Source organism: Panthera onca, chromosome C2 (assembly GCF_046562875.1).
Source record: "Panthera onca isolate mPanOnc1 chromosome C2, mPanOnc1 haplotype 2, whole genome shotgun sequence".
NCBI lineage: Eukaryota > Metazoa > Chordata > Mammalia > Carnivora > Felidae > Panthera > Panthera onca.
Window position 1 is genome coordinate 45,926,797 of NC_138347.1, and position 25,265 is coordinate 45,952,061.

A 25,265-nucleotide genomic window follows, 5' to 3' on the forward strand; every position below is an offset into this window, starting at 1 on the left:
ACTTAGCAAACATATTTTTTTTTTTTGTTTAGAAAGCAGTCTACAGTATTTTGAAAGGTCAAGTAAAAAATGATAGTTGAGGCAGTGAAATAGTTCTTTTTTTCCTTAGTGTGTGCACACATGTAAGCAGGGGAGAGGGGCAGGGGGGAGAGCGAGAGCATCCCAGGCAGGCTCTATGGTAAGTGCGGAGCCCAACACAGGGCTCAATCCCACGACCCTGAGATCATGACCTCAGCCGGTATCAAGAGTCAGATGCCTATATAATATTTTGGACAGAAATTATTCTTGGGATTTTATTGATGTCAAAAAATGTAATCTCCATATTCTCTTAATTTTCCTTTTTTTAAAAAAAAATCCATTGCCCAATTTTATAAGACTCTTGTGAATCTTTAAAGCATTTTAAGAATATTTACAATATTCTAATGAATGCCCTATAGTTTACTTCCTTCAAATAGCTACCCAGGAAGAGCAGTCATTCATACTAACTATAGAAAAAAAAAATCACCGTTCTGTTCATGTTACAGTCTTAGTTCCTTTTGACAGGAAGAAATGTTGTGGCTGATAATTACAACAAATTAAATGGCATAAAGAACAAAAAAATGTATATCTTCATACACAGAAGCATTTTCAAAATGTCAGCTAGCATTTCTCTTGCCAAACTAAGAGGCTCTTTATGCTGTTTTTGGGAAGAGAGGGCACAACTGATTTATAACACAGACTCCCATGATGAGCAGAAACTTGGAGGGATGAGGTGGCGACGTGTGGGATCAAATTGCAGTTGAAACCAGTAAAAGGTGAGACTTTGAGTGACTCTGGAAGGTTGATGATATTCTAAATGTAGAGACTCACAAGTTTTATTAAGCTCCTGACTCATAGAAAAAGAATGCTATCTGTGTATTTCCTCAAAAATACCCTCTGACTCCCAAGGTGGGAACAAACTTAAAATACTTTTTGCTTGAAATTAATTTCCAGGGCTTATAGGTCCTAAACATTTTCTCAAGCTTGAATATGCTAAATTTTATTAGCAGTTAGTGGAACACTTCTTTAAACTGTTTTGAATTTGGATTAAAATATGGGACAAGTTAAATAACATTATAATTATGATGCTCTTGCCTGCTTGAGGATCAGCCTCTTAATAAAACTTTATCGTGTGAACGTACAGTGCCCTAAGGTGGTTTTACCTTGGTGTACCGACCTTTCTCTGACTCGCACTTGAGCTTTCCTTTCATGAGGACTAGTGAGCTCGACATCTGACAGATACTGTCAGACAGACATTCCTTTTACAAGTAGGTGAGCAGGCACAGGCTGAGTTGGCACATGGGCATAAAGCTCTTGAAGCTTCAGGAAAGAGTGTGACATGGAATGTCGCTACAGCAGCTCAGTCTTTCCTCACAGAGAGTGCACATGAATATGCTTTGCTTTCCTAGTAACTTAACTATGAGCAGGTGAAACACACCTGCAGAACTGTTTAACATCTGCAGGACTTCCCAGTACTGCCCAGGCTTTGCATTAATGCACATCTCAGGGTTTTGTGTTTTACTATTAAGGATAGTGGACTTTTCCTCTGAATTGATAGACCATGTTGCTGTCTTTCCTCATCTTATTGAGGAACAGTTTTACACAATGTGACGGCTTCGTGGGTTAGCACAGTGCCGAAATGAGGTCTATTTAGGTATTGTCTGATGGTCCAGAGTGCTTGAAAGTACTGTCCATTAGCTCAGAGTAATGAAAGCCGCATTTAAATATACATAACATATGCCATGGTCTGTCCCTTTACTTACCTCTCCATATACATCTTTCACTCTTCTCATTTTGTACCCAAACTCCGTTCATCTTTAACTCTTTAGAAACTGACACATCACTAAATAGAGTTGGGGGGAGGGGAGGAGGACGAGATGAGAGATGGGGATGGAGGGAGATGCATAAGCATCACAGAGTCACATATTAGGTCTCCTTCAAAGGGCACTTCTAGGAATCATCCTCTGAGTTAACCTCCTCTGCTGTCACTGCTACCAAACCTGGACTGCTTACTCCTGTTCTGGCTTCCCACTCATGCTGTACTTCTCTCTCTGTGTGACGTTTACTATACAGCTTTAATGTGTGCTGACCATGCCCTTCATTAGACTGTAAAGGGCCCGAGGAATCAGAAGCCATCAGTCTTACAAATGTATCCCTGGCCTCTGGCACACAGTGTGTCATATAATAGGTTATTGGTCAATCTGTGTTATTTTTTAAATGATGATGTTTATAATTCTCTATCTTGTTTTCAAAGATTCCCCAAAGTGAGCACAAAAGGAACCATGCTGAGAAGCTAATCGCTCTTCCAATGCAGGAAGATTCCAAAAAGCCAAATGACCTCTCCCGCTCCACTTCAGATACCAAAATAGGAGAAAGTGATAGGCAGCCGAAGGAAAGCTTTTTTCAGTTTCTTGGTAACTTATTCAATATCTCAGGAAAATCATCTCTTGGTGATGCCAAGCAGTCTTCTTTCAAGGATGACCATGACAAAACTGAGAAAGATTTACAAAATCCCAGTGACCGTCCTGAGGAAGGGGTCAAAAGAGAAAGGGAGATTTTCGGTGGCTCCCTGGGAACCCAGGCACTTCCAGCCGAAGAACCGGAGTCCAACTCAGCAGAGCCCTCAGATTCCTTTCCTTTGGATACAACACAAGACAGTGAACAGGAAACCAGTGATTTACTAAAGTAAGTTTACAATTTACTTAGCCGGAAAGTTAAACTTATGGACCTAGCTCTTAAGCCTTACTTCTAACCCTGATTAATTAAGGGAATTGGAAAAAGTATTGTGTAATGTCTTCGCTACTAGGTAAACAAAACAAAAAAAAAAAAAAAATTGTGTGATTTTGTGTACCATACATATAACCTAGGACCTTTCGTGCTATTTTAGGGGGCAGTACCAATACCTTTTAGGTGCTAACTTTGTCAGTACGATATTTATTTCTAATTTAAGACTTCCTTGAATGAGAGTGTTTTCTGTTGTCCAAATTCTTCCTGTATTAGGACAGGCAGTAAGACCAGTGTCTGCATTTTGGGAACAGAAATGGTGCTAAGGAGGGGTGCCTGGGTGGCTCAGTTGGTGCTAAGGAGGGGTGCTTGGGTGGCCCAGTTGGTCAGGTCATGTCTCACAGTTCGTGAGTTCAAGGCCCGCATCAGTCTCTGTGCTGACAGCTCAGAGCCTGGAGCCTGCATCAGATTCTGTGTCTCCCTGTCTCTGTCCCTTCCTTGCTTGTACCCTTAGCTTGGTGCTAAGGTTTGTATGCACATTCTATTCATATCTTTCCTTTGTGGAATGACAATAAAGGGGTTAAGAAAAGAAATTAAATTGACTCTACTTGTAAAACTAGCCTTGTGATGCTTTTCCACAGCTCTGAGAAACTGAAATCTTGTGTAGATATAAGGATTATTTCATCATCCCTTTTTTTCTGTCTTTGATTAACAGGTGCCAACTTGTTTTTCTTTTGCTCAAATGAACTTGGAAGGAATATTTTTTACTTAGAAAATGTATATAACAATGTTTGGTCCATTAGTCATTTTGTGTAACTTAGTAGTATTCATTCATAACTAATAAGTATCTGTTGCATTGATTTTTATTTAAAGATGTTTTTATTTATTTTGAGAGTGAGAGAGAGCATGAACTGGGGAGGGGCAGAGAGAGAGGGAGGGAGAGAACCCCACGCAGGCTTTACACTGTCAGTGGAGAGCCCAATCAATGTAGGGCTCAAACTCAGGAACCATGAGATCATGACCTGAGCCAAAATCAAGAGTCAGATGCTTAGCCAACCCAGGTACCCCTGTTGTATTGATTTTAGCTTCTACTTGTGAATTATTTGTATCATTTTAAGAGGTCATCTATAATAATATAGTCAGAAATAGATGATAACTTAGAGCTTTTTAGTTCTTTATAGTTTCAGAGTCTTCATATACGTACTTTGAGTTAATTCCTCATAGGCAAGCTCCAAAGGTAGGCATAGACCCAACTTACAGTTGTGAGAACTGAGACCCTGATAGACTTGAGTTTGCCCATCAAGATTGATGTGGTAGGGCTTGCCCTACCAAATGTCAGTGTACTGATAAAGCCACATAATTTGAAACAGTGTCATACTAATGTAATACTTACTAAACATTTAAGTGAAACAAAATAGATCATCCAGAAGTAGACCCTTATATATATGTGATTTTAACCCTTGAATGTGATGGCATTTTTACATATTCTTTTTTTTTTTTTATTGTTTTCCATATTATAGAAAGGAACACTTGGGGAAATTGGTTAACAATTTGGAGGGAACAAAAAGCTAGATACTTATCTCATTGTTACAATAAAATAATTAAAATTCAGTAACAAATGATTTTAAAAAGTACAAAACTAAACTAGCTAAATATGACTTATTCTGTTTTGATGAGAAACCACTTTCTAAGCATGATAGCAATGGAAAGTATCAGGAAAGACCAGTAAACTGCATTACTTTAAAAAAATTTTTTTAATGTTTATTTATTTTTGAGAGAGAGAGACCACAAGCAGAGGAGGGGCAGAGAGGGAGACACAGAATCCAAAGCAGACTTCAGGCTCCGAGCTGTGAGTACAGAGCCCGATGTGGGGCTCGAACCCATGAACCATGAGATCATGACCTGAGCTGAAGTCGGACGTTCAACCAACTGAGCCACCCAGGCACCCCAAGATTACTTTTTTTTTTAACGTTTATTTTGAGAGCAAGAAGAGCATGTGCACATCCCCCCGCCCCCCCTCCACACACACAAACATGGGGAGGAGGGGCTCTGAGAGAGAAGAAAAGCAAAAATCCCAAGCAGGCTCTGGGCTAGATCAAACTCATGAACTGAGAGGTCATGACCTGAGCTAAAATCAAGAGTCGGCCACTTAACTGACTGAGCCAGCCAAGTGCCCCTGGATTACTTTTAATTTTCAAACTCCCTATGTCAAACAAAATAAACAGTGATACATTGTATTGGCAAGTGAGAAAATTCGATACAAAAAGATGTCAGAGAATCCTTTAACTGATAAGCATTTTATTAAAAAAATTTTTTTTGTATATATTTATTTTTGAGAGAGAAACAGTGTGAGCAGGTCAGGGGCAGAGAGAGAGGGAGAGAGAATCTAGAAAGGCTCCAGACTCTGAGCCATCAGCACAGAGCCCACTGATGCGGGGGCTCAAACCCATGAACCTTGAGATCATGACCTGAGCCCAAGTTGGAAGCTTAACCAACTGAGCTACTCAGGCGCCCCAGAGCTGATCAGCATTTTAGACACTAACTCAATAGGGAAAAGAAAAAGTGAAACAATATAAACAAAAGAAATACAAACTGCTAATACATAAGTGGAAAAAGGTTTATTCTCACCAGCAATCAAGGAAATGCCAACTAAAATGGAATAACTTTTATAAAATTTTACTAAAATAATAAATGATATACTCTGTATTACTCAAAGTTGATAGAGCTGATGCTCCATATACAGTGATAGGAGTGGAGGCCATATTTTAGAGCAATATGTATCAAGCTTAGAAAGCTTATAGGTTATTTCTAATTATATAAGGAGGTGTTTACTGAAATATTATTTACAGGAACATATCATTGGAAATAAATGTCCAACAGCAGAAAAATGGTTAAATTGGGGTACCTCGGTAATAAAGGATTGTCTAAAGGAGTTCTGTCTAAAATGTGGTTGGACTAGCAGCATCAACATCACCTGGGAATCATTAGAAATGCAAATTATTTGATTCAGACCCACTAAATCAGAATTTCTGGGAGTGGTGCCCAGCAGTCTTCTAACAACCTCTCCAGATGACTTTTTGTACCAAAGTAACTTAAAGTGGTAAGGATTTTGAGGCTATTATGTGGAAATTATGTGGAATGGAAAGTTTGTGTTTTTTCTTTTTTTCTTCTTAATCCCCCCTTTGGTTTTGATTAATCGAGTTTATTTCTTTGGTACTGGACAGTAGAAAATGGAAGAGGTTACCTTGCCTCTTATTTCTTGTTAGTAAAACCCTCCTTATTAATAGAATAATTGCTTAAAGCCCGGGCACCTGGGTGGCTCAGTCAGTTAAGCATCCGACTCTTGATTTTAGTTCGGGTCATGATGTTATGGTTAGTGAGATCAAGCCCCATGTCAGGCTAGGCTCCATGCTGACAGTGCAGAGCCTGCTGGTGAATCTCTCTCTCTTCCTCTCTCTCTCTCTCTCTCTCTCTCTCTCTCTCTCTCTCTGCCCCTCCCCTGCTCACATGTACATGTATTCTCTCTCTCCCAAAAATAACCTTAAAAAAAAAAAAAAAAAAAAAGAATTGCTTAAGGCAGTTACCAGAACCACCTCTGCAAAGCTTTTGTCTTGGCTGAGATACAAGCCTCCTCTGGCCCAGCTCCAGAAGTCCTACAAATTATCAGGTATAGAATTGCAGTTTAGTGACTTCCTACTGTCACATGTTAATTTAAGAATTGACAGGGGCACCTGGGTGTCTCAGTCGGTTAAGCCTCCGACTTCGGCTCGGGTCATGATCTCGCGGTCCGTGAGTTCGAGCCCCGCGTCAGGCTCTGTGCTGACAGCTCAGAGCCTGGAGCCTGTTTCGGATTCTGTGCCTCCCTCTCTCTCAGACCCTCCCCCGTTCATGCTCTGTCTCTCTCTGTCTCAAAAATAAATAAACGTTAAAAAAAATTAAAAAAAAAAGAATTGACATACCATTTTTGTTAATAGTTTATTTTGACAATATGATTAAGGACTACTTATAACTAATTTTAGATATTTAAATAATATATATGGAAAAATTTACTAATAATTTTGAGACTGCATTATAAGTATTAAAGTTGTTTTAGTTTTGTGAAATGAATTTACTAAAAGCAAGGATATATTTAATTTTTCATTGCGATCATGAGAATATTCCAAATATAAAATGTTATTTAAAATTAAGAGTTGCTGATGCATAATTAATAAACCTTGTATATAAGAATCTCTGAAGGTAAGAAAGAGAGTGTTATTGAAACCCAAGTTAGAACAGCTGCCTGGGAAGCACACTCTTCACAGGGAAGAAAGTGCTCTGGGTGATAAACAGTTTTTACAGGGTTATATATGTTTTTACATGTTATGAAAGCTCAAAAGATTATAGACTAGCGTATAAGCAGGAATCACAAGTTTTAAGGTCAAGGAATGCAGGGAATAGGAGCATTGATCAATATTGCAAGGACAGATGGTTTTCTGTTAGGCAACTCATTTATAAAATCAGTATACAGTGTATGTTTGGTGAGCCATAAATCAGGCTTTTGGTTTAAACAAAGTTAGTGTACAGTCAGGCTGACTTAGACATCTAGAATGGCTCTCCTTCTAGCTCAGGCCTTTGGAGAGTGTTTTCTCTCATGAGAGTCTACACTTCTGAAATCGGTAGGAGATTTCAGTGTCACACAAAATTTCAGTTTTTATAACTTCGATTTTTTAATTAACTAAAGGTTTTGCATCATCTTTCTCATGTAAAAATGCCCCTACTTTTTTTTCTCTGTAGGTCTTTTATAATCAGAGTGTACTAAAAAGGGCTAATAGCTTAATTTACACAAGTTTATAAAATAATCTGTGCTGTATAATGCTGTCCATTACTATAATATCAAGCATACTTTTTAAGTCACTATTAATTACAGTTTTCAAAATTTAGGTAAGTTATTAACTATAATTTGAAGTGTGTTCAGAAAAAAATCCTGCTCAAAAGTTATAAATTATTTCATTTTGCTTAATTAAAAATAATAAACAGCTTTGTAATTGTTTTTATGTTGACTATGCCAATTTAATTTTTAATATCCATAAAGCCTTTCATTAAACCTGTTTGGTGACAACTTTTAGATTGTTTTCCATACATTAACTTAGGCCTTCATTGCAGTTTATTAGGAAACTACTTCACTGTTGGGTTGAAATCTTTAAAAAGTTTAAGTTCTATGATTTTTATGTTTTCAACAGATTCATATCCATCATGAAAAAATTTTCTGTCAAAGCTTTATTGTGATTTAAAAAAAAAATTGCTGGATTCACAGCCTGTCTTTATACGGAAAAGTTAAAAGCCTTTCCTATTATGAGAGAAGATATTCTTAACTGTAATTTGAAAGGAAATCTATCTTAATGCTGAGAAGATAGCTTAATCATACTTTCTTAAAGTGAGTTAGATACTTTGCTCTAAGGCTGTTATTTTTAGGCTATTATTTAGGATTTCCTTTGAAGAATGACAAATGTCTTTGGTTGACCTTTGAAATATCAGGAATATCAAATATATACAGAAAAGAATATAGCTGTGTTTGGTACCTGGAGGCTTAATAAATCTTTACATGATAGGTAGGTATATCTTGGGCTAAAATGCATAAAACCTTTTCACATTTCCAATATGTACATATGTCTACTTCTTTAAATATTTGAAATGTCTAGGTATGTTACTTTGTTCTTGCTCTCCTTTTTTTTTTTTTTTTTTTTTTTTTTTTTTGGTTTGGGCACAGTGTATTTTATTGGTGGTATATGACAAAGTTCGGGGGCCTGGGATGGAAACATTGACGCCAAGGTCATGACAGTCTCTGTAAGTTGGGGCTGAGCTGGGGCAAGGACTCCCTAGCAGCTGAGGGCTTCTCCTCTTGTGCTCTTAATAGAGCTTGTGGTTCAGAGGGCTCTTACTCCTTGAATTGGAGGCCATGTGGACCATAAGATCCACCATTGGTTTCTGTAGCTAAATTCATTGTTGTACCAGGAAATGAGCTTGATAAAGTAGTCATTGAGGTCAATGCCAATCCCAGCATCAAAGATGGAAGGGTGGGGATTACTGTTAAATTTGCAGGAGATAATCTTGCAGTATCTGCTTCACTGTCTTCTTGATATCCTTGTATTTGGCAGCTTTTTCCAGGTGTCAAGTCATATCCGTAACTGACCTATTAGGGATAAGGACACATAACGACATTCCAATGAGCTTTCCACTTGGCCTCAGGGATGGCCTTGCGCACCACTTTGACAGTGCCAATAGAAGCAGGGATGATGTTCTGGGCAGCCCCTTGGCCATCACACCACAGCTTCACAAAGGGGCTGTCAGTCTGCCAGCTGGCACTGATGGCATCAGCTGTGGTCACGAGTCCCTCCACTATGCCAAAGTTGCCATGGATGACCTGGGCCAGAGGGGCCAAGAAGCTGGTGGGGTAGAAGGCATTGCTGACCATCTTGAGGGATTTGTCCTGCTTCTGATGGTTCACACTCCTCACAAACATGAGGGCATCAACAGAAGGGGCAGAGACAATGACCCTCTTGGCTTCATCCTTTGAGTGAACCCCAGCCTTCTCCATGGTGGTAAAGACACTAGTAGACTCCACAACATGTTCAGCACTAGCATCACTCAGTTTGCTGTTGGCAGGATCTCACTCCTGGAAGGTGGAGATGGACTTTGCTGACAAATTTCCCATTCTCAGCCTTGACTGTACCATTGAGTTTGACATGGGTGGAGTCATACCAGAATATGTAGACCATGTAATTGAGGTCAACAAATTGGTGGCAACAGTATCAACTTTGCCAGACTTAAAAAGCAGCCCTTGTGATCAGACACCAGTACAGCCAAATCCATTTACTCCAACCTTCACCATCAAGTCTCAGGGATGCAGCTGGCACTGTACAAGAAAATGTGGCTGTCTGTCAAATGGAGAGGAGCAGAGAGCCTGTCTTATTTGGTTCTTACTATTGTTAGGATCATTTAACTTTGGTTGTGTAGGATAAGCTGTAGATCCCATGGACAATTTATATAATATGTGTAATTAATACTCCATTTTCTCTGTGCAGCTTATAAAATTTTAATTTTCCATCTTCAGATTTTATTTTTAAAGTTACGTGTTTTTGATATTTCCATTTTCTATTTTATTTACCAGGCAAAAACTTAACAATTAAAGGACAGTTTTATATTCTTATACTATTCAATTATGGAGACTCAACTGCAACCTGAGAAAGAATGCTGTAGAAAATAGACTACATTGGTGACATGACTAATCTTTTAAAAAGAGGGAGTGTAGCTCATCAGTACCTGACACAACTAATTATAGTACACGAAGTTAGGCTTGAAACTTTGATGTTCAGTGCTTTAAACATGATTATATAGTTGTTTAGTATAAGCAATGTATGTTTTAGTTTCAAGCATATAACATTTCCACCAGGTGCTACAGGAGATTATCTGGTTACAAATTTAAACTAGTTCATATAAATCAGTGTAATCATTTTAGTTGAAAGTACCCAGAAAATCCTAAAAAATGGAGAAAATGATTCTCCTCACCCCTGAAAGGACTCCAAAACTACCAAAAGGCATTATTACAGTGAGTTGACATTTAATGGATTTTTTGTATGTGGTTTATAGAAGACCTTTTAGATCAAAAGGTGCATTAGGATTGATGCAGGATAAAATGTCTTGAGGTCTTTTTAGGAGGGAGTTGGTAGGAAGAGAATGTCAGTTTACTTAAATTGAATTCTGATTCCTGTATCATTTCATATTTCTTTGGAATCATGTACATTTGTGTATCCATGTCTTCAGAATTATTTTATTGATCTTTTGAAGGAAAAAATATTGCAACCTGTTGAGAGTAGATTTTAAATATAAAACATTAAAGCTTCAAAAGAAAAACTGACCAAAAATTTCTTGTCATTTATTCGGGCTTCTTGATCTTCACATGTTGCTCTGAAGGCTCTTGTGTTTTCTGATTAATTAATGTATTTTGATATCCGATTTCACCAATAACGTTACTTTACCTGTATGGTAAAGTACCATGTATTTTTCTCTTCTTGTATGTTTTCACAGGCAATTACCTTATTCGTTTTTGAGTTTGTTTCATAATAAGTCTTTGATCTGGCCTGACACTCATTCTGGAGCTAAAACTACTTTCATAAGGCAAAGCTTTTTCCCTAGTCATCTTGTTTAGCTGCTTTGTAATGGACAGTAAAAACATGCATGTAACCAATACAAGTTTTCACAATAGTGGTGGATTGGATTTCAGAGACCAGCAATTATATAGATTGAAATACATTATTTCAGCTAAAATTCAAGAAATATGTGAGGGGCACAGTTCATAAAAATTTGACCTGTCCGAAGAGGTTTACCATCTGTTTTATCACGTAAATGAGTCTAGTGTTCTTAATGTTACTGCTTTAAAGCAGGGGAGAAAAAGCATTATTTAGATATTGGAATACTGGTGGCTGGATTTCTTATTCATGTGGGTTCTACAATGTTTTGTTAATTATATGTTTAATCTGAAAAAAAAATAGAACATCAAATATTTCTGCCATACATTTTTAGTGTTAGGATCCTAAAATGAGCCTAGAGTTCAGAATTTAAAACACTTTTATATAATTGATAATAGTGAAGGCAGTCTGGAATAAATCACACACTAAGCACTTACTATCATTGCTTTATTTTAGTCATTCATTGCCCAAAGGTTGTAAATATATATCATTTGCCAAATTTTGTGGGGGGCATTTAAAAATGTAAAAATGGTTAAGACACAGTGCCTTCCTTCAAATAGCCACAAGGCAAGTGGGTAAAATGCATTAAGTGCCTAGATCTTTATAATCTGATATGGCAAATGCTGCGCTCAAGGTTCTTTGCACCCACAGATCAGAGGCTAACTGCCCATGTCAGCAGGAAAGGGGCGCTGGGATCTGTTTGTTCTGGAGATGACTTGTGAACTTAGTCTCAGAAGACATTGGAGTTTCTCTCTGGGGCTGGGATTTAAGGGAAGAGAATGGTATGTGTCCAGGGCTATTAAGCAGTATCAGATAGCATGAGAACTCCCAGCGAAAGATTCTTCAAAGGAAGTTGGATGCTGAGAGTCTCTGGAACTTTATGCTGGGGCTGAGAAGAAGTAGAGAACTTTTACTAGAAGTCTCTTTTGATTACATTTACCCAAGCAGTTTTATGCTACAGAAATTGAATATTTGAAGAACTTAACATAAGAGCATTTTTAAGGCAATTCTGTCATTGAGTTAACAAATACATGCTGAGTGCTTGATGTGAGTTAGACATCTTACCAGTTGTTTTCCTTTAAAAGTTCTCCCCCTATGTGCTTGAAGTTGCCGTTCAAATTTACATCCAAGAGTAAGGGAAGAGAAGCTTACTGTGGTGCTCTAATATGGTGGACAAATCAGTGACATATCCATGAACTTGTGCCAGTATGAGGCACATAAGGCAGTGTGGTTCCTTCCAGTCAAACACTCTTTGAGATTGTAACTAAAACCCAAGCCTTGGACTTGTCAGCCCACTTTCTGTCTGGTACCTACTGTGAGAGAGATGTAGGTAATCAGGTAAGAGGGAATGGTTTTGGAGCACCTGGCTTTCTCAGTCCGTTAAGCGTCTGACTTCGGCTCAGGTCATGACCTCACGGTTCGTGAGTTTGAGCTCTGTGCTGACAGCTCAGAGCCTGGAGCCTGCTTCCAATTCTGTGTCTCCTTCTCTCTGTGCTTTTCCCCGGCTCACACTCTGTCTCTGTCTTTCAAAAATGAATAGAAATGTTGGAAAAAAAATCTTTAAAAAGGAATGGTTGTAAGGAGCTCAAACATTCATGTGCCTTGATGTTCATGTGTTCCTTGTCAAATCTTCATTATTTTTAGTAAAGACAGGTTTACCTAAAACATTTTAGGATTTCCTTCTCCAGTTGAATACTTACTAGGAGTAGGAGTATTTCAAAGATATACTTTATCATAACTTCTAGGATTACTGTTAAGTGTTACTAACTATATTTCATGATACTATTGGGCTCTTTCTTTTTACAGACAACTGGATAGTAATCCAGAGAGGCCTTCCGTAACATATGCAACATATCGAGGCCCCAGACAAATTAGGAAATATTTGAAGCACCAGAACGCATTGGAAACTGTGAATCCCTTGGACAGAGAAAATGAAAGTTCTGACTCTAGTACAAGCATCCATATTGGCCCTGGAAGTGACATTGAGGCTAGGATGGTGTCGTCGTTGTCATCAGCTAGTACAGACATATCTGTGAAAGGACATTTGCTCGAAGGCCTGTTAGAAGACTCTGATTGTAGCAAAATAAATGTTAACACAGAAAGCCATCTGACAAACCATTTAGAATTGCCCAATACTGCTGCTTCTACGAATGTTTTAAATAAAAATGATCCTGGGGGACCTGTGAGAAGTAGGTCATCCCCTTCTTCTGTGACTAACTCCAGCTCCACTGCCAGTGAATCTGACTCACGACACCATTTAAGTTGTGCACCAGTTTCTCAGACTGACAGAAATTTGGTATGCTCAGCATTGTTTACAGGAAGTAACAGTAGCAGAGTTCCTTGCAGTCCAGATTTTCAGGGAATAACTACAGCGGAAACTACAATAAAGGAAGACAGCTCAGTGATGAGTGATGGGACATGGGTGCAAAGAGAAGCACGTGTTGGGCATGAGAGCCCTGCTGTTTCTGACTGCTCTTCTAGTAAACCTGATGGGAGTGACACTACCAAACAGGGCAGTGCAGATTTGCTGAGTCCAAATAAGTCAATTATGCATGAAGATCTGCAGTTGCCAGAGAGTAAGTGTTCTGACAAGCAAGCTGTTGATAACTCAGCCAAGCAGGCTGCCAGTCATATCAGCACCACGGCTCTTCAGAGACATGCTGTGACAGACACAGAACCTGTAAATGAAGGAAATAGACTGTCTTCCCAAGACTCACAAAAAAATTTGGCTGCTACAAAAATCAGACAAGAAACAGAAAGCACCTTGGTTAGTGAACCCCCAACTTCAAGTCACGTAAAAGCTCCAGAAGGTAGAATTGAGCCACTACCCAAAGATATTGACCAGCTGTTTGTAACGGAATCCAAAAGGTCCAGTTTTAGGTCACATGGCAAAATGCCTCATGTGGTTAGAATAAATCAAAACAACCCTGACTCCGGAGAACACATCAGCCAATCAGCAGTTGTAGCGTGCTTAGAAAACAGAGTATCCCCTAAGCTGAATTTTGAACCTAACAGAAATCACATTTCAGAATCTCATCTTGACTCTGAGAGTCTTCAACAAACCAAAGTATCACCTGATGTCAGAACACCTCTTATCCTTGACAGTACAAAGTCAGATTTCAGTATTTCATCTCCTACGTTTGTTTCCAGGGTTGGTATGCTGAGCAAGTTAGATACTCCTGTTACAAAGGATGAGTGTTCTGTGCTCACTGAAACTGGGGATGTCAGCATTGTTGGTATTTCCAGTCCGCCTGGTAAATGTCAAGAAGAAAATGTGGCAAATCGTGTTGAGGCAGTAAAGGGGAAGGGTACTCTTGCTTGTCTTCATCTGGAGCGTGGATCTGCAACTCTTGAATCCAAGGAAGTTCTTCCGAAAGGTGAAAAATGCCAGGTTGGAGTTGACTCGAGATTGGAGTGTGAAAGCCTCTCTGAGGACAACAGTTCCATTTCACCTCAAGGCCCTGCTAAAGCAGAATTGATGTGTTCAAATGCCAGAGCAAGTAAGAGCACTACAGAGAAGTCTGGTTCTCTTTCCTTGGAAACCAAACCTGACATTGCAAAAATTTTATCAAAGGTGGAAGTTGATGGTCAGAACGGTGTTCCTGTTGAGTTGCATTCTGTAAGAGAAGAAACTGTAGCCATCTCCAAGATCACTGTTTCCCAAACAGAGCCTAGAGATATTTCTCAGGATAAGATTTCTTCTCCATTTGAAGTTACAGATGTGCCAGGAAAGCTTATTTTATCAGAATTAACTTCCCTAGAGGCTGAACAGGACAAAAGTTTTCAATCAATGGATCGTGAGGAGATTAAAGAGAATTGTCAGACTGAGGTATCTCTTCCTGCCTCCAAATATCAAGGTTTTCCGGAAACAGAGGCAAAAGCTTTAGTTTATCCTCCTGCTTTTCCCAAAGGTAATATATCTGAGATTTTACCTCCTGTTCATGACGAAAAAGCTACTAGGCAAATGGCACAGAATTATGAGGCCAATACCTATGTGATTCATCAACCTTCACATATTTTTGGGACTAGAAAGATTTCTGGTTTCTCAGAAATGGCAAAATTCAACTCAACTAGTGCTTCCCCACAATTCCAAGAAGCTGACAGCACACAAGTAAATTCACCTTTTCTGGAATCTGATAAAAGTTTGGGGAAAAATGCTTTTGTATCTGAGAACTCACACTTTCACAATATTCCTGTGCTGAAATCAGAAAAGAAAGCCTTATCTCACAGAAAAAAAGAGAATACTCATTCCCTAAGTGGTAGTATTGATAGTGTGTCTTCCTCTGGTAGCTCTGAAGAAGTTAGCATGGTTTTAAGTTCACATAGTCACCAAAATAATTCCAGTTCTGTAAAAGTTACCATAGATGCCACACATGAAGGTGCCTCTTTAACTAACCTGCTGCTCCCTAATAGCCCTTATTTGGAATTTGAAACATCTGTCCCAACAGGGGCAGAAGTGACCCCTTTTCAAGAACATTTTGGGACTCCTACTGGGAAGGTGTCTCTCGATTTCCCAACTGCTGCCCAATTTGACAATCCCATGGAAGCAGAGACTGGAGCAGTTGCTGGGGCTCCGACGTCAGTTAACAGCTCAAGCCAGCAGTGTTCTGAAGCCTCTGCTGAGCACACGGAAGCAAGGAGAAGAGTCCATGACCAACTTTTGGACCTCAAAAGTGGTTTAGTTAAAAAGGCTGATACATTGATTGGTGAAATTTTTGTTTCTGTCAGGGAAGAATTAAAATCCACACACATAGTTGATACCTGCCAAGAGCATATAGCCATAGATGGCATAATGAATTCAGGTACTCTGAAAGAAGATGTTCCTGAGAAAAACTCCTCAGAAGTGACACTGGCAGGGATCCAGCTAACAGAGCATTTGGAAGAGCAGGGCATGGAAAACAGGTCGGATGTCCCAGAGGAAGAAAAGGTCTGTGTTTCACTTACAGCTGGTGAGAAGAGTCTCCTTTTTGATTCTGATAGAATGAATTTATCTTGTTTGTTAGAAGATCAAGCTAGGGAATTAGTCAATGAGATTGTTTATTCAGCCCAAGAAAATTTGGCAAATGATGCTTTTGAAGATACTGAAGATACCTGGGATTCTGAACTTCAGGCTAATACTTCACAAATTCTCAGCAGTGATAGTGTTAAGCCACATGATACATTAAGGGATTTCTTGGTGTCTGAACAGGCAGTAAATCAAAGCACATGTGAAATTAATGAAAATAAAATATTAGGTAGGTTCTTCTCTGTAAGTAACTTAGTTAAGGACGCAGAGTCAATTAAAGGAAGAGAAATTGTTCTCTACCAAGAATCCCCACTTTCTGGAAGTAGAGCTGGACAGGCTGATAGGATAAATTTGTGGGAATCAGATGCTGTTTTACTAGCTGAAGATACACCCCATAAAGGGTTAGATGATAAGGTAAAAACACATTTATTTTTCAAAGAGGACTCTAAAGATAAAATGGAAATAGCGTGTATGGATAATCACAAAACAGGGACAGAGGATACAAGAACTCTTGTATTAAATTTCAAATGGCCTCCATTTGCAAATGATGACATCCATGTACCTGGGACATCCAAGAACAGTTTTTCTGATAGTCTTGTGTGTATATCTGAAAAAGGCTTGCCAGGACAGAGTAATAAAAACACACTCTTTACAATGTCAGAAGTAGGGAAAGTACACAAGAAAGATATGGAAGTAAATATAAGAAAAATGGAGCTTAGATCTCCCATGTTAGAATTGGAAAAAACAAAGAAAAAGGATGCTGAATTGAATATTACGAAATATGAGGCAGCCCCTCCTATGTTAGAAATGGGAAGAGCACATAAAAAGGATGCCAAATTAAATGTGATAAAAACTGAGCCAACAGCTGACATTTTTAAAGTGGGAGAAGTACACCAAGTGGATGCTGAGAGGTATATTGAAAAAACTGAGGGATTACCTGCCATTTTAGGAATGAAAAAAGCTTATAAAATGAGGGATATCGAAGGAAATCTTGGCAAAACTGACATGATGCCTATTATTTCAGAAGTGAAAAATACCTACCAAAAAGATGCTGAGGTAATTACTGGAAAGACTGAAGTGATGCCTGCCACATTAGAAATGGAAAATATTTACCAAAAGGATGCTGAAGGGGATATTGCAAAGACCGAGGTGATACCTGTTGCATTAGAATTACAAAATATTTACCAAAAGCATGCTGAAGGTGATGTTGGCAAGACCGGGATGACCTCAGTTATGTCAGAAATGGAAAATGCCTACCAAAAAGACTTTGAGGGGGTTACCAAAAAGGCTGAAGTGATCCCTGCCACGTTAGAAATGGAAGATATTTACCCAGAGAATGGTGAAGAGGATATCACAGAGACTGAGGTGATACCTGTTACATTAGAAATGGAAAATATTTACCTAAGTGATGCTGATCTGGACAAAACTGAGGTTATGCCCATTATGTTAGAAGTGGTAAATGTCTACGAAAAAGATGCTGAGGGCATCACTGAAAAGACTGGAAGACCTTTGTTGGAAATATCTTACCAGAAGGATGCTGGAGAGGGTATTAGGAAAACTGAAATGGTACCTTTAGTGTTAGAAGTGAAAGAAGCACACAAGAAGGCAGTCCCTGCCTTCTTAGAAGTGGAAAGGGCATGTAAGACAGAGGATACAGAGGCAGTTGGAATGAGTGTGTCTATGCCCTCTCCAAGAGAAATGGAAAGACTGTCTCCAGAAGATTCTGATGAGGCTCTCAGGAAACACAAAGTATTATCTACAGTGGTAAATGTTAAGAAAACCTATGGAGCAAGTCTGGAATTGCCTATTACACAAGCAGAGGCTGTGCCTCCCATATTTGAAGCCGAAAAAACATCCCAAGAGCCTGGTGGAGAGAGTGTTGGAGAAATAGAGAAAGGACCCCCTGAGAGAAAGGAAGGCTTGATAGCGTGTGACAACAGACTTGCCTCATATTTCAGGGGATATGAATCACCTACATTAAGCAAGGATTATGAAGGCTACCCAGCTTTAGCAGTGCCGGATTTTCGACCCAAGGATACTATGGGAAAGCTAGACAAAAGAACATCTGTTACTGCAGTAGATAACCAAATAAGAGATGATAATTATAGTGATGAGAAAGAAGAATCTAATTTAGCCTTCATGTCTCAGGATGAACAAGAAAATTCTTCCTTTACTATATTATATGACGAACCCCTTCAAGATGAGGACAGGTGTGCTACCCCAGAAGTAAGAACACACACTCTGCTGTTTCCTGATACATCTACTGACAGCATGCCTGTAGTCACATGCGAGAGGTCTGAGAGCAGAACTGACCTTGTCCATCATTTTGAAAAGGACACTAAATTAGGTGAGACATTTGATAGTGATAGTTCAGAATCATTCTTATCAGTGGAGGCCAAAAGGTACAAAATTTATCCCTTAGCTTTGTCTCCCATTTATGAGGATGACAGCTCTCAGGAGGACATTCTGTCCAGCGAGGTCTCACCTGGTCACCATGGCTCCACAAAATCAAGAGAGAATGCAAACCAGCCCTCTTCTGTTTTATCCCTTCTCCAGTCGGTATCAGAGCGTTTAAAGATGAATTTTGATGAAGACAGACAGGGGATAGAGGCAGAGGAGGAGGAGGAGGAGGAGAAGGAGGGGGAGGAACCATTACATAAAGGAAGCCTGAGACCTAGGAGGAAGGAAACCATTACTTTGAAGCTGCCAGACCCTTCCATCACGTTTTATCCTGATGATGACCAGGAAAGGACTGGAATCTCTAAGAATTCATACGTAATGTCAAATGAACCTACTACCTCTGATCTGCAAGTTGGTCTGTGGCCAGAAAAGGCTTCATTTCTACAAAAATCTGACCTTACTTCTAAACTACATTCTTCTTTAAAGAGTGCTTATCATCAGTATTTGCATACTTCCAAAACTCACTCCTCAGACAAAGGAGCCAGATTTGGTGGACTTTTTCAGGAACCAGTGTCAAAATATTTCCGTGCTCAGGACATCTCAGGCAGATTAAGCCCATTCACAGAGGTAAGTTATTTTGATTATTAACAAATGAAGTAGTGCTTTGGGTCATGAAATGACCTAAAAACTTATGAAGAAAATCAGTGATTTGAGGTTGTGTAAAGATGGTTTTAAAAATATATCAGAAGTTACTTTATTCTTTATTTGAAGTGTATCATAATCCCTGTATTTTAGCCGGACTGTTAAAGTGAGAAAATGAAAGTGCTTAGGCAGAATTTAAAAGGCATAAGAGAAGCAAGTTATTTCCCCCTTCTTTGCTAATATTTAGTTTTCAAGTGAAATTAAGTGACAGCATTCTGAATTTCTCAAGGTACTATATATGGGGAAATTGTTACATTCCATTGAGCTTATGTGTCTCAGTAAAATATTTCATAATATTCTAAAATATTTTCAGTAATCACTTGGCAGTATCCTGTCAGTACTTGCTCATATTGTTCATACAAAGCAGGGCCACAAACAGCCTAATTGAAAGAAAAAAAGCTGAAAACATTATAGCTGTTAATGGTCTTGAAATTCAGTTTTATGGGTTTTTTTGCCTTAGAAATATTTAAACATTTAATGTAGAATATTCATTTAACATGGGACTTCCTTTCTGGCATTCCCAAGATCATGGAACTTTCTCTACGATTCCCAAGACCCATGTCTTCACCATGAATAGCCACAGTAGCAAATAGTTATATTAGAATACCAACCAGTAGCTTGCAAGGCAAAGTCTTTTTAAAAGAAAGGATAAGATTTGAAGAAATGTTTCTTTAATGATCCCCCATCACCTACCAAGTCAAGTGAAACATCTTCACTATATTACAGCACACCCAAGTCCTGTTTGTCCAACCTTATCTCCACGTGCTCTGGTTATACACCCAGTGTTTCCTACCACCTTGCCTCGGAAAATATGTTCTCCATGGAATTCTTTTATCAACTCCCTGACCCCAACCTGCCACATTTTTTCCCTTATTAAAATCCTGTGTTTTCAAGGTCTTCTCCATATCACTTCCTCCAACAAGCCTTTTGGGGGCCTCCCCGTGCCATCACCTCACCTCTATGCTGGTGTCATTCCCCTAGATGCCCATAAGTTGGCATTTTCTTTGTATTTTACCCATGAGTTTAACCTAGTCCTTCACAGAACAGTCACATGAGTGTGATCATCTGTTCCTTCCTTCCAGGTATAAGCTCCTTGAGGGCACAAACAACACATTATTTACCCTTATATTTGCCCTTGTATCTCTTGTAGTACCTAGAGGTACACTTTGCATATAATGGTCCCTAAGTAAATATGTGATGAATTGGATTTGTGACTGCTAAGAAAGTGAGTTATAGATCTTTCTGTTGATGTTTCTTAAGGTTTACTTCTTCCACATTTACTCTTTCAGAATGTTGACAAACAAATTCTGAGGTGTAACCCGAGACCTGGGAAGGTAAGCATAAGTTTCTTATTAACTAAGGTAAAATATGAAAAGTAAAGTTACGTTAGGGATGCCTGGCTGGCTCAGTCGGTTGGGCATGCGACTCAGGGTCATGAGTTCAAGCCTCACATTGGGCACAGAGCTTACTTTAAAAACAAAAAAAAGGTTACTTTCAGATTTGGGGAGTTTAAAGTAAATACTTTTCACTGACTTTAAAGGGGATTATTTTACTCAAAGATTTAGCATCTATAGTAATCATCTTTTATATGTTTAGGATATTTTCTACATTCTAGGACATTTTGGAATTTTAAATGCATTCTTAACAATTAGTTTTTGTGCCTGCTTTCTGTATATTGCAGATGGTTATCTATGATCTCCATGGAAGTAAATACAAGCAGGAGATCTACTGTAATATTCCCGATGCTACATCATGGTCCTTTCCGAATGGGATACTGATAAAAGTTGTAAGGGGCTGGTAAGAAATCTCTTAAAATTTGGTAGCATTTTCCCCCCAACTAAGTGTGTTTTCTTACTCTTTATGCTTTTTGTATTTTTTATTAAAGTCACATTCCCTTTCCTCTGGTTTTTGACAGAATATTTTGAAACATAATTAGTGTCTTATAATTTAATAGTTCTTTTTATGTACTGTGCCAGAAAATACTGGCTGTTTTTAGTGCTTAAAGCCAATGGGCCATAAGTAGCAAGACCTAATATATATATTATATGCAATTAATACCATTCTGAAACTACATTAGTAGCAGGATGGATTTGGCAAGTTGAGTTGAAGGCATCAGCTAAATGAAGCATAGCTTTGAAAGCGAGTTCACAAGTTGTGGGATGCTAAGGAATGTGAAGGCCACATACTTAAAGTCATTTGTCTAGCTGACATGGTCAAGAAGTGAAGGATTCTTTGTGTGGTGTAAAAATGAGGGGAAACCTCGTTTGTTATGGACCATTTCCCTTGCATATGCTGCAGCCAAAATTTCTTTGTCCAGTCTTAGTTACCCACTGGTCAGTACTCATGAAGTAAGTGGTATGGTATAGTGTTGTCTTCATGCAATAAAATGGGACACCTGTGCTCCCATTTTATTCAATAATTGGAATTGTTAAGCTATTGTTTTTGATAGAAATATATAGCTTTGTTTATATACCATCTAGAAAGTATACGTGCATTTATGCATACATAAATATAGGCGTAGATTATGTTTGGGAATATTTCCAAGTTGTGTGCACTTTTATTCTTATGCCTATGTCTATACTTAAATTAGCGTATGTTATTGTTTCAAAAATAGGTTTATATACCAATTGTGGAAAATAGCTCAGGTTTTGAAAGTTAAGTAGGTACAATAGTCTGTGGACTTACTAATAAGTATCATGTGTTTTATGCCTCATTTCTTAGAAAATTAATTATAACCAATCATGCTTTTATATTTGTTCAGCTGGATTTTATATGAGAAGCCACATTTCCAGGGTCAGAAATGTGTGTTGGAAGAAGGAGAAAAGGTGTTAAATCGTGACTGGATCCTTCAGAACAGAAAACATCCACCAAGAGACTTTGTATTGGGTTCTATCAAACGTGTCTTAAAGGTGACACAACTTTTTGTTTTGTTTTGTTTTTCCTGTTTTTTTATTTTCTTTTGTCAAGTAGTAAAGCTGTACGTTGGTCTAGCGATGTTTAAAAGCGGTTGCTAATATCCGTGCTAATTTTACCAGTCTTCATTATATTGATGATAATCTTTTGAATTTATGCATATAAAGTGTTACAGTGAGTGATAATTGAAAATGTTGCCTGTAATCTGGCCCATAAAATGAATTGGTGCATGATACATATATGTATGTGTGTATGTATATGTGCATACATATATATATATTTTTTTCTTTTTAATGTTTATTTTTGAGAGACAGGGAGAGAGAGAGAGAGAGCAAGCGAGAGAGCACGAGCTAGGGAGGGGAAGAGAGAGAGAGAGAGACACACAGAATCCAAAGCAGGTTCTAGGCTGTGAACTGTCAGTACAGAGCCCGATGCAGAGCTCAAATTCAAGAGCCATGAGATAATGACCTGAACTGAAGTTGGACGCTTAACCGACTGGGCAACCCAGGTGCCCCCATACATATATTTTTAATAGTAGTAGGAATACATCATCCAGGCATCTTTAGCAAAAGAGCCGAAATTTCCAAATATCTTTTTTTTTTAGTATAGATCTCTACCCTTGAGTGTAGGAGTGTGTGTGTGAGTGTGTGCATATGAGTGTTTAGGAAATCAGAGAAGGAAGGGTGGAGAAAGGAAGGTAAGGTGTGTTCCTCTTTTATTTTCTGTTTAGAAAATACTATTTAATACTCACATGAGGAAGGTCTCCCAGTATAATAAAACATTTTGTGTTGGTGTAGAGGAGAGGCGAATTAGTGGTTAGGACAGATCTCAGATAAGGACAGATTTATTTCTCCAGGGCATTCTTAAGAGTTCCTTCAGCATTAAAATAGTGCATGATTTATTACAATCATATGACAGTCATGAATATATATATATGTATTTTTTCAAGTTACGGAGATTTTGTTTATATGCTTAAAAATGTAAATTCAGGTGGATCCTATAATAGTGATTTGGGTCAATGTTATTAAACTCTTGATAGCTGCAAATAGCATACAGAGGAAGGAAACATAGCTTCCAGGAAAAAGTCTCCATGAAAGGGGTATCTGCAAAAATTTTGTGAATTAATACTTCCTGGAAAACTGCAAACAAGCCTGTATCTTCACAAATACGTGTTTTGCTTTTGGATCCGATACTGTGATGAACACGGGAAATGGAAATACAAGTGAAATATGATCGCATGCTTGAGATTGCTGGAAGTCTAGGGGAGGGACATCTGAGTCACGTAAGCATATGAATTGAGAACGCTCTGCAGGGCCCTCAGGATGCACAAAGAAGAGGTACTCCCCTGGAGGAGGTGGCACCTGATTGGAATCCTGAGAGAGTATAAGCAGTGGGCGGGTGGAGATGTGAGGAAGTTCTTGGCAGAGCCACTTGTGTTAAATAAGGATGTGAATGTTGGTACCACAAGGAGATTGACGGCTGCAGCATCGAGGGTGTTTGTTTGCATTGAAAACCTTAACTGCAAGCAGGTCAGCTCAGCAAGTGGCATCTGAGTGCTCATTTAATTAGCTAACTCACTAGAAATTGATTGAAATGAATAGTGTGTAGGTATAATCTTCTAAGATTTAAATACCTTCAGGTGTGTGTGTGTGTGTGAGAGAGAGAGAGAGAGAGAGAGAGAGAGAGAATGTCAGGCATCGTGCCAAGCCTAGTGGAGAAAAAAAGGTAAGTTGTTGAAAACAGCAGCCTTCTCACCACAAAACCACAATAAAATCAAAAAACTCAGTTCTGTTGAATATGGATATATAAATGTGTATTTGCACATCCACCATTTGCTTAGATTATATTAAGAGAAAGAGTAAGTGATGCTTGCATTTCTTCCTTCTTCCAGTGCTTGGAGTGCTTGGAGCCTTTTTTTTAAATTTTATTTTTAATGTTTATTTTTAAATAAAATTTAATAAAATTAATAAAAATTTATTTTTTAAATTTTATTTTTAATGTTTATTGATTTTTGAGAGAGAGAGACAGAGTGCAAGCAGAAGAGGGGCAGAGAGAGAGGGAGACACAGAATCTGAAGCAGACTCTAGGTTTCGAGCTGTCAGCACAGAGCCCGACAAGGGACGTGAACCCACGAACCTCGAGACCATGACCTGAGCCAAAGTCAGACGCTCAACTGACCAAGACACCCAGGAGCCCCTGGAGTCATGTTTTAAATTGCAGTGTTAGTGCACTCATGTCTTGAACAGACTAGCACCTTTCAATGAGGAAGGAAAATAAAACTATTGAGCATCGAATGGAAAAGGCATTAGCATTGTTCTAAATATTTTACAAAATAAGAATCAGGCATCAAACTGCTTCCTTTCTCCAACCTTGTCAAAATTTTGCCTATTGATAGCTTCATTGTCATGGTGATTGTTACCATTCCAGATTAACCTAGGCTTAAGCCTAGTACTAACTTTATCTTATTTCGTTCTCTTTTATTTGCTCTAATCTGAGTAGTCAAAACTTGTGTTCTTTAAGGATAATACTTCATGATGTCTTCACTTCGCTATGAATAGATGCAAAGGACACCGTCAGTTATCAACAGGTGTAGGTTCTGCTCAAAGTCATCTTTGCTCCCAGAAATAATTAGGAGTGAGGTAGCATTGCAAATATTAGAAATTAATATTGCAAATTACTATTTACTGTGCATTTAATATTTTTTTAAAGGAATAACATTTTTCTTGGTCAGAAGTTACTTTGGTTTTGTCCTCACTAATTTACTGAGAAGAGAGAGATCGGATGTTAGGTCAGGTACTGATGGTATTTTATGTGAGGTGGAGTCAGTTAGATTTTCTTATTGTTTTTGTTAACTGTAATCCATTCCTACCCTATTTCTCTCCTATAGTTTTGTCTCCATTCCTACAGAATGATTTAATAGTCTAAGCTTGCAAATTTCATCAAAAGTATATCATGAGTAGAAAAGTTGGGGCGGGGGGGAAGCCATACAAATTTTACTAAGAGTAAACTGTTCATTGTCACTAGATTACTAGAAAGTACCCTTCAGTTGTTAGTGTTACTGCCTCCATCCATCAAGAATTATGCAAGTCTTGCAAGAGACATTATTTCTGTGAGAATAGCCCCCATAAAGAAGGTGAAACTTAACTATTGAAATCTTTTTCATTTAACTAGAGAAAAACCTGGTCCTCTGGCAAAGAGAGTTGAGAACGTAAGCGTTCTTTTTGTTTATTTTCCATTTTTTAGTCATCATCACACTTTTTCCATTATGCTGTTTCCTT

The 25,265-nt window shown here is 38.4% G+C and overlaps 1 protein-coding gene across 2 annotated transcripts in view; it reads left to right on the top strand.

The window, feature by feature from the left end:
* The window catches only part of CRYBG3 (crystallin beta-gamma domain containing 3), a 130,008-nt gene that overhangs the window by 33,100 nt on the left and 71,643 nt on the right, over positions 1–25,265 (top strand). The window contains exons 3-8 of one of the 2 annotated variants that reach the window (XM_078452918.2): positions 2,273–2,703; positions 12,774–14,878; positions 16,997–18,999; positions 20,364–20,408; positions 20,756–20,871; positions 21,836–21,983. In XM_078452918.2, coding sequence (XP_078309044.2) covers positions 2,273–2,703; positions 12,774–14,878; positions 16,997–18,999; positions 20,364–20,408; positions 20,756–20,871; positions 21,836–21,983 — 4,848 coding nt within the window. Of the gene's footprint in view, positions 1–2,272; positions 2,704–12,773; positions 19,000–20,363; positions 20,409–20,755; positions 20,872–21,835; positions 21,984–25,265 lie in introns of both variants that reach the window. The other variant, XM_078452917.2, reaches the window with a different exon arrangement.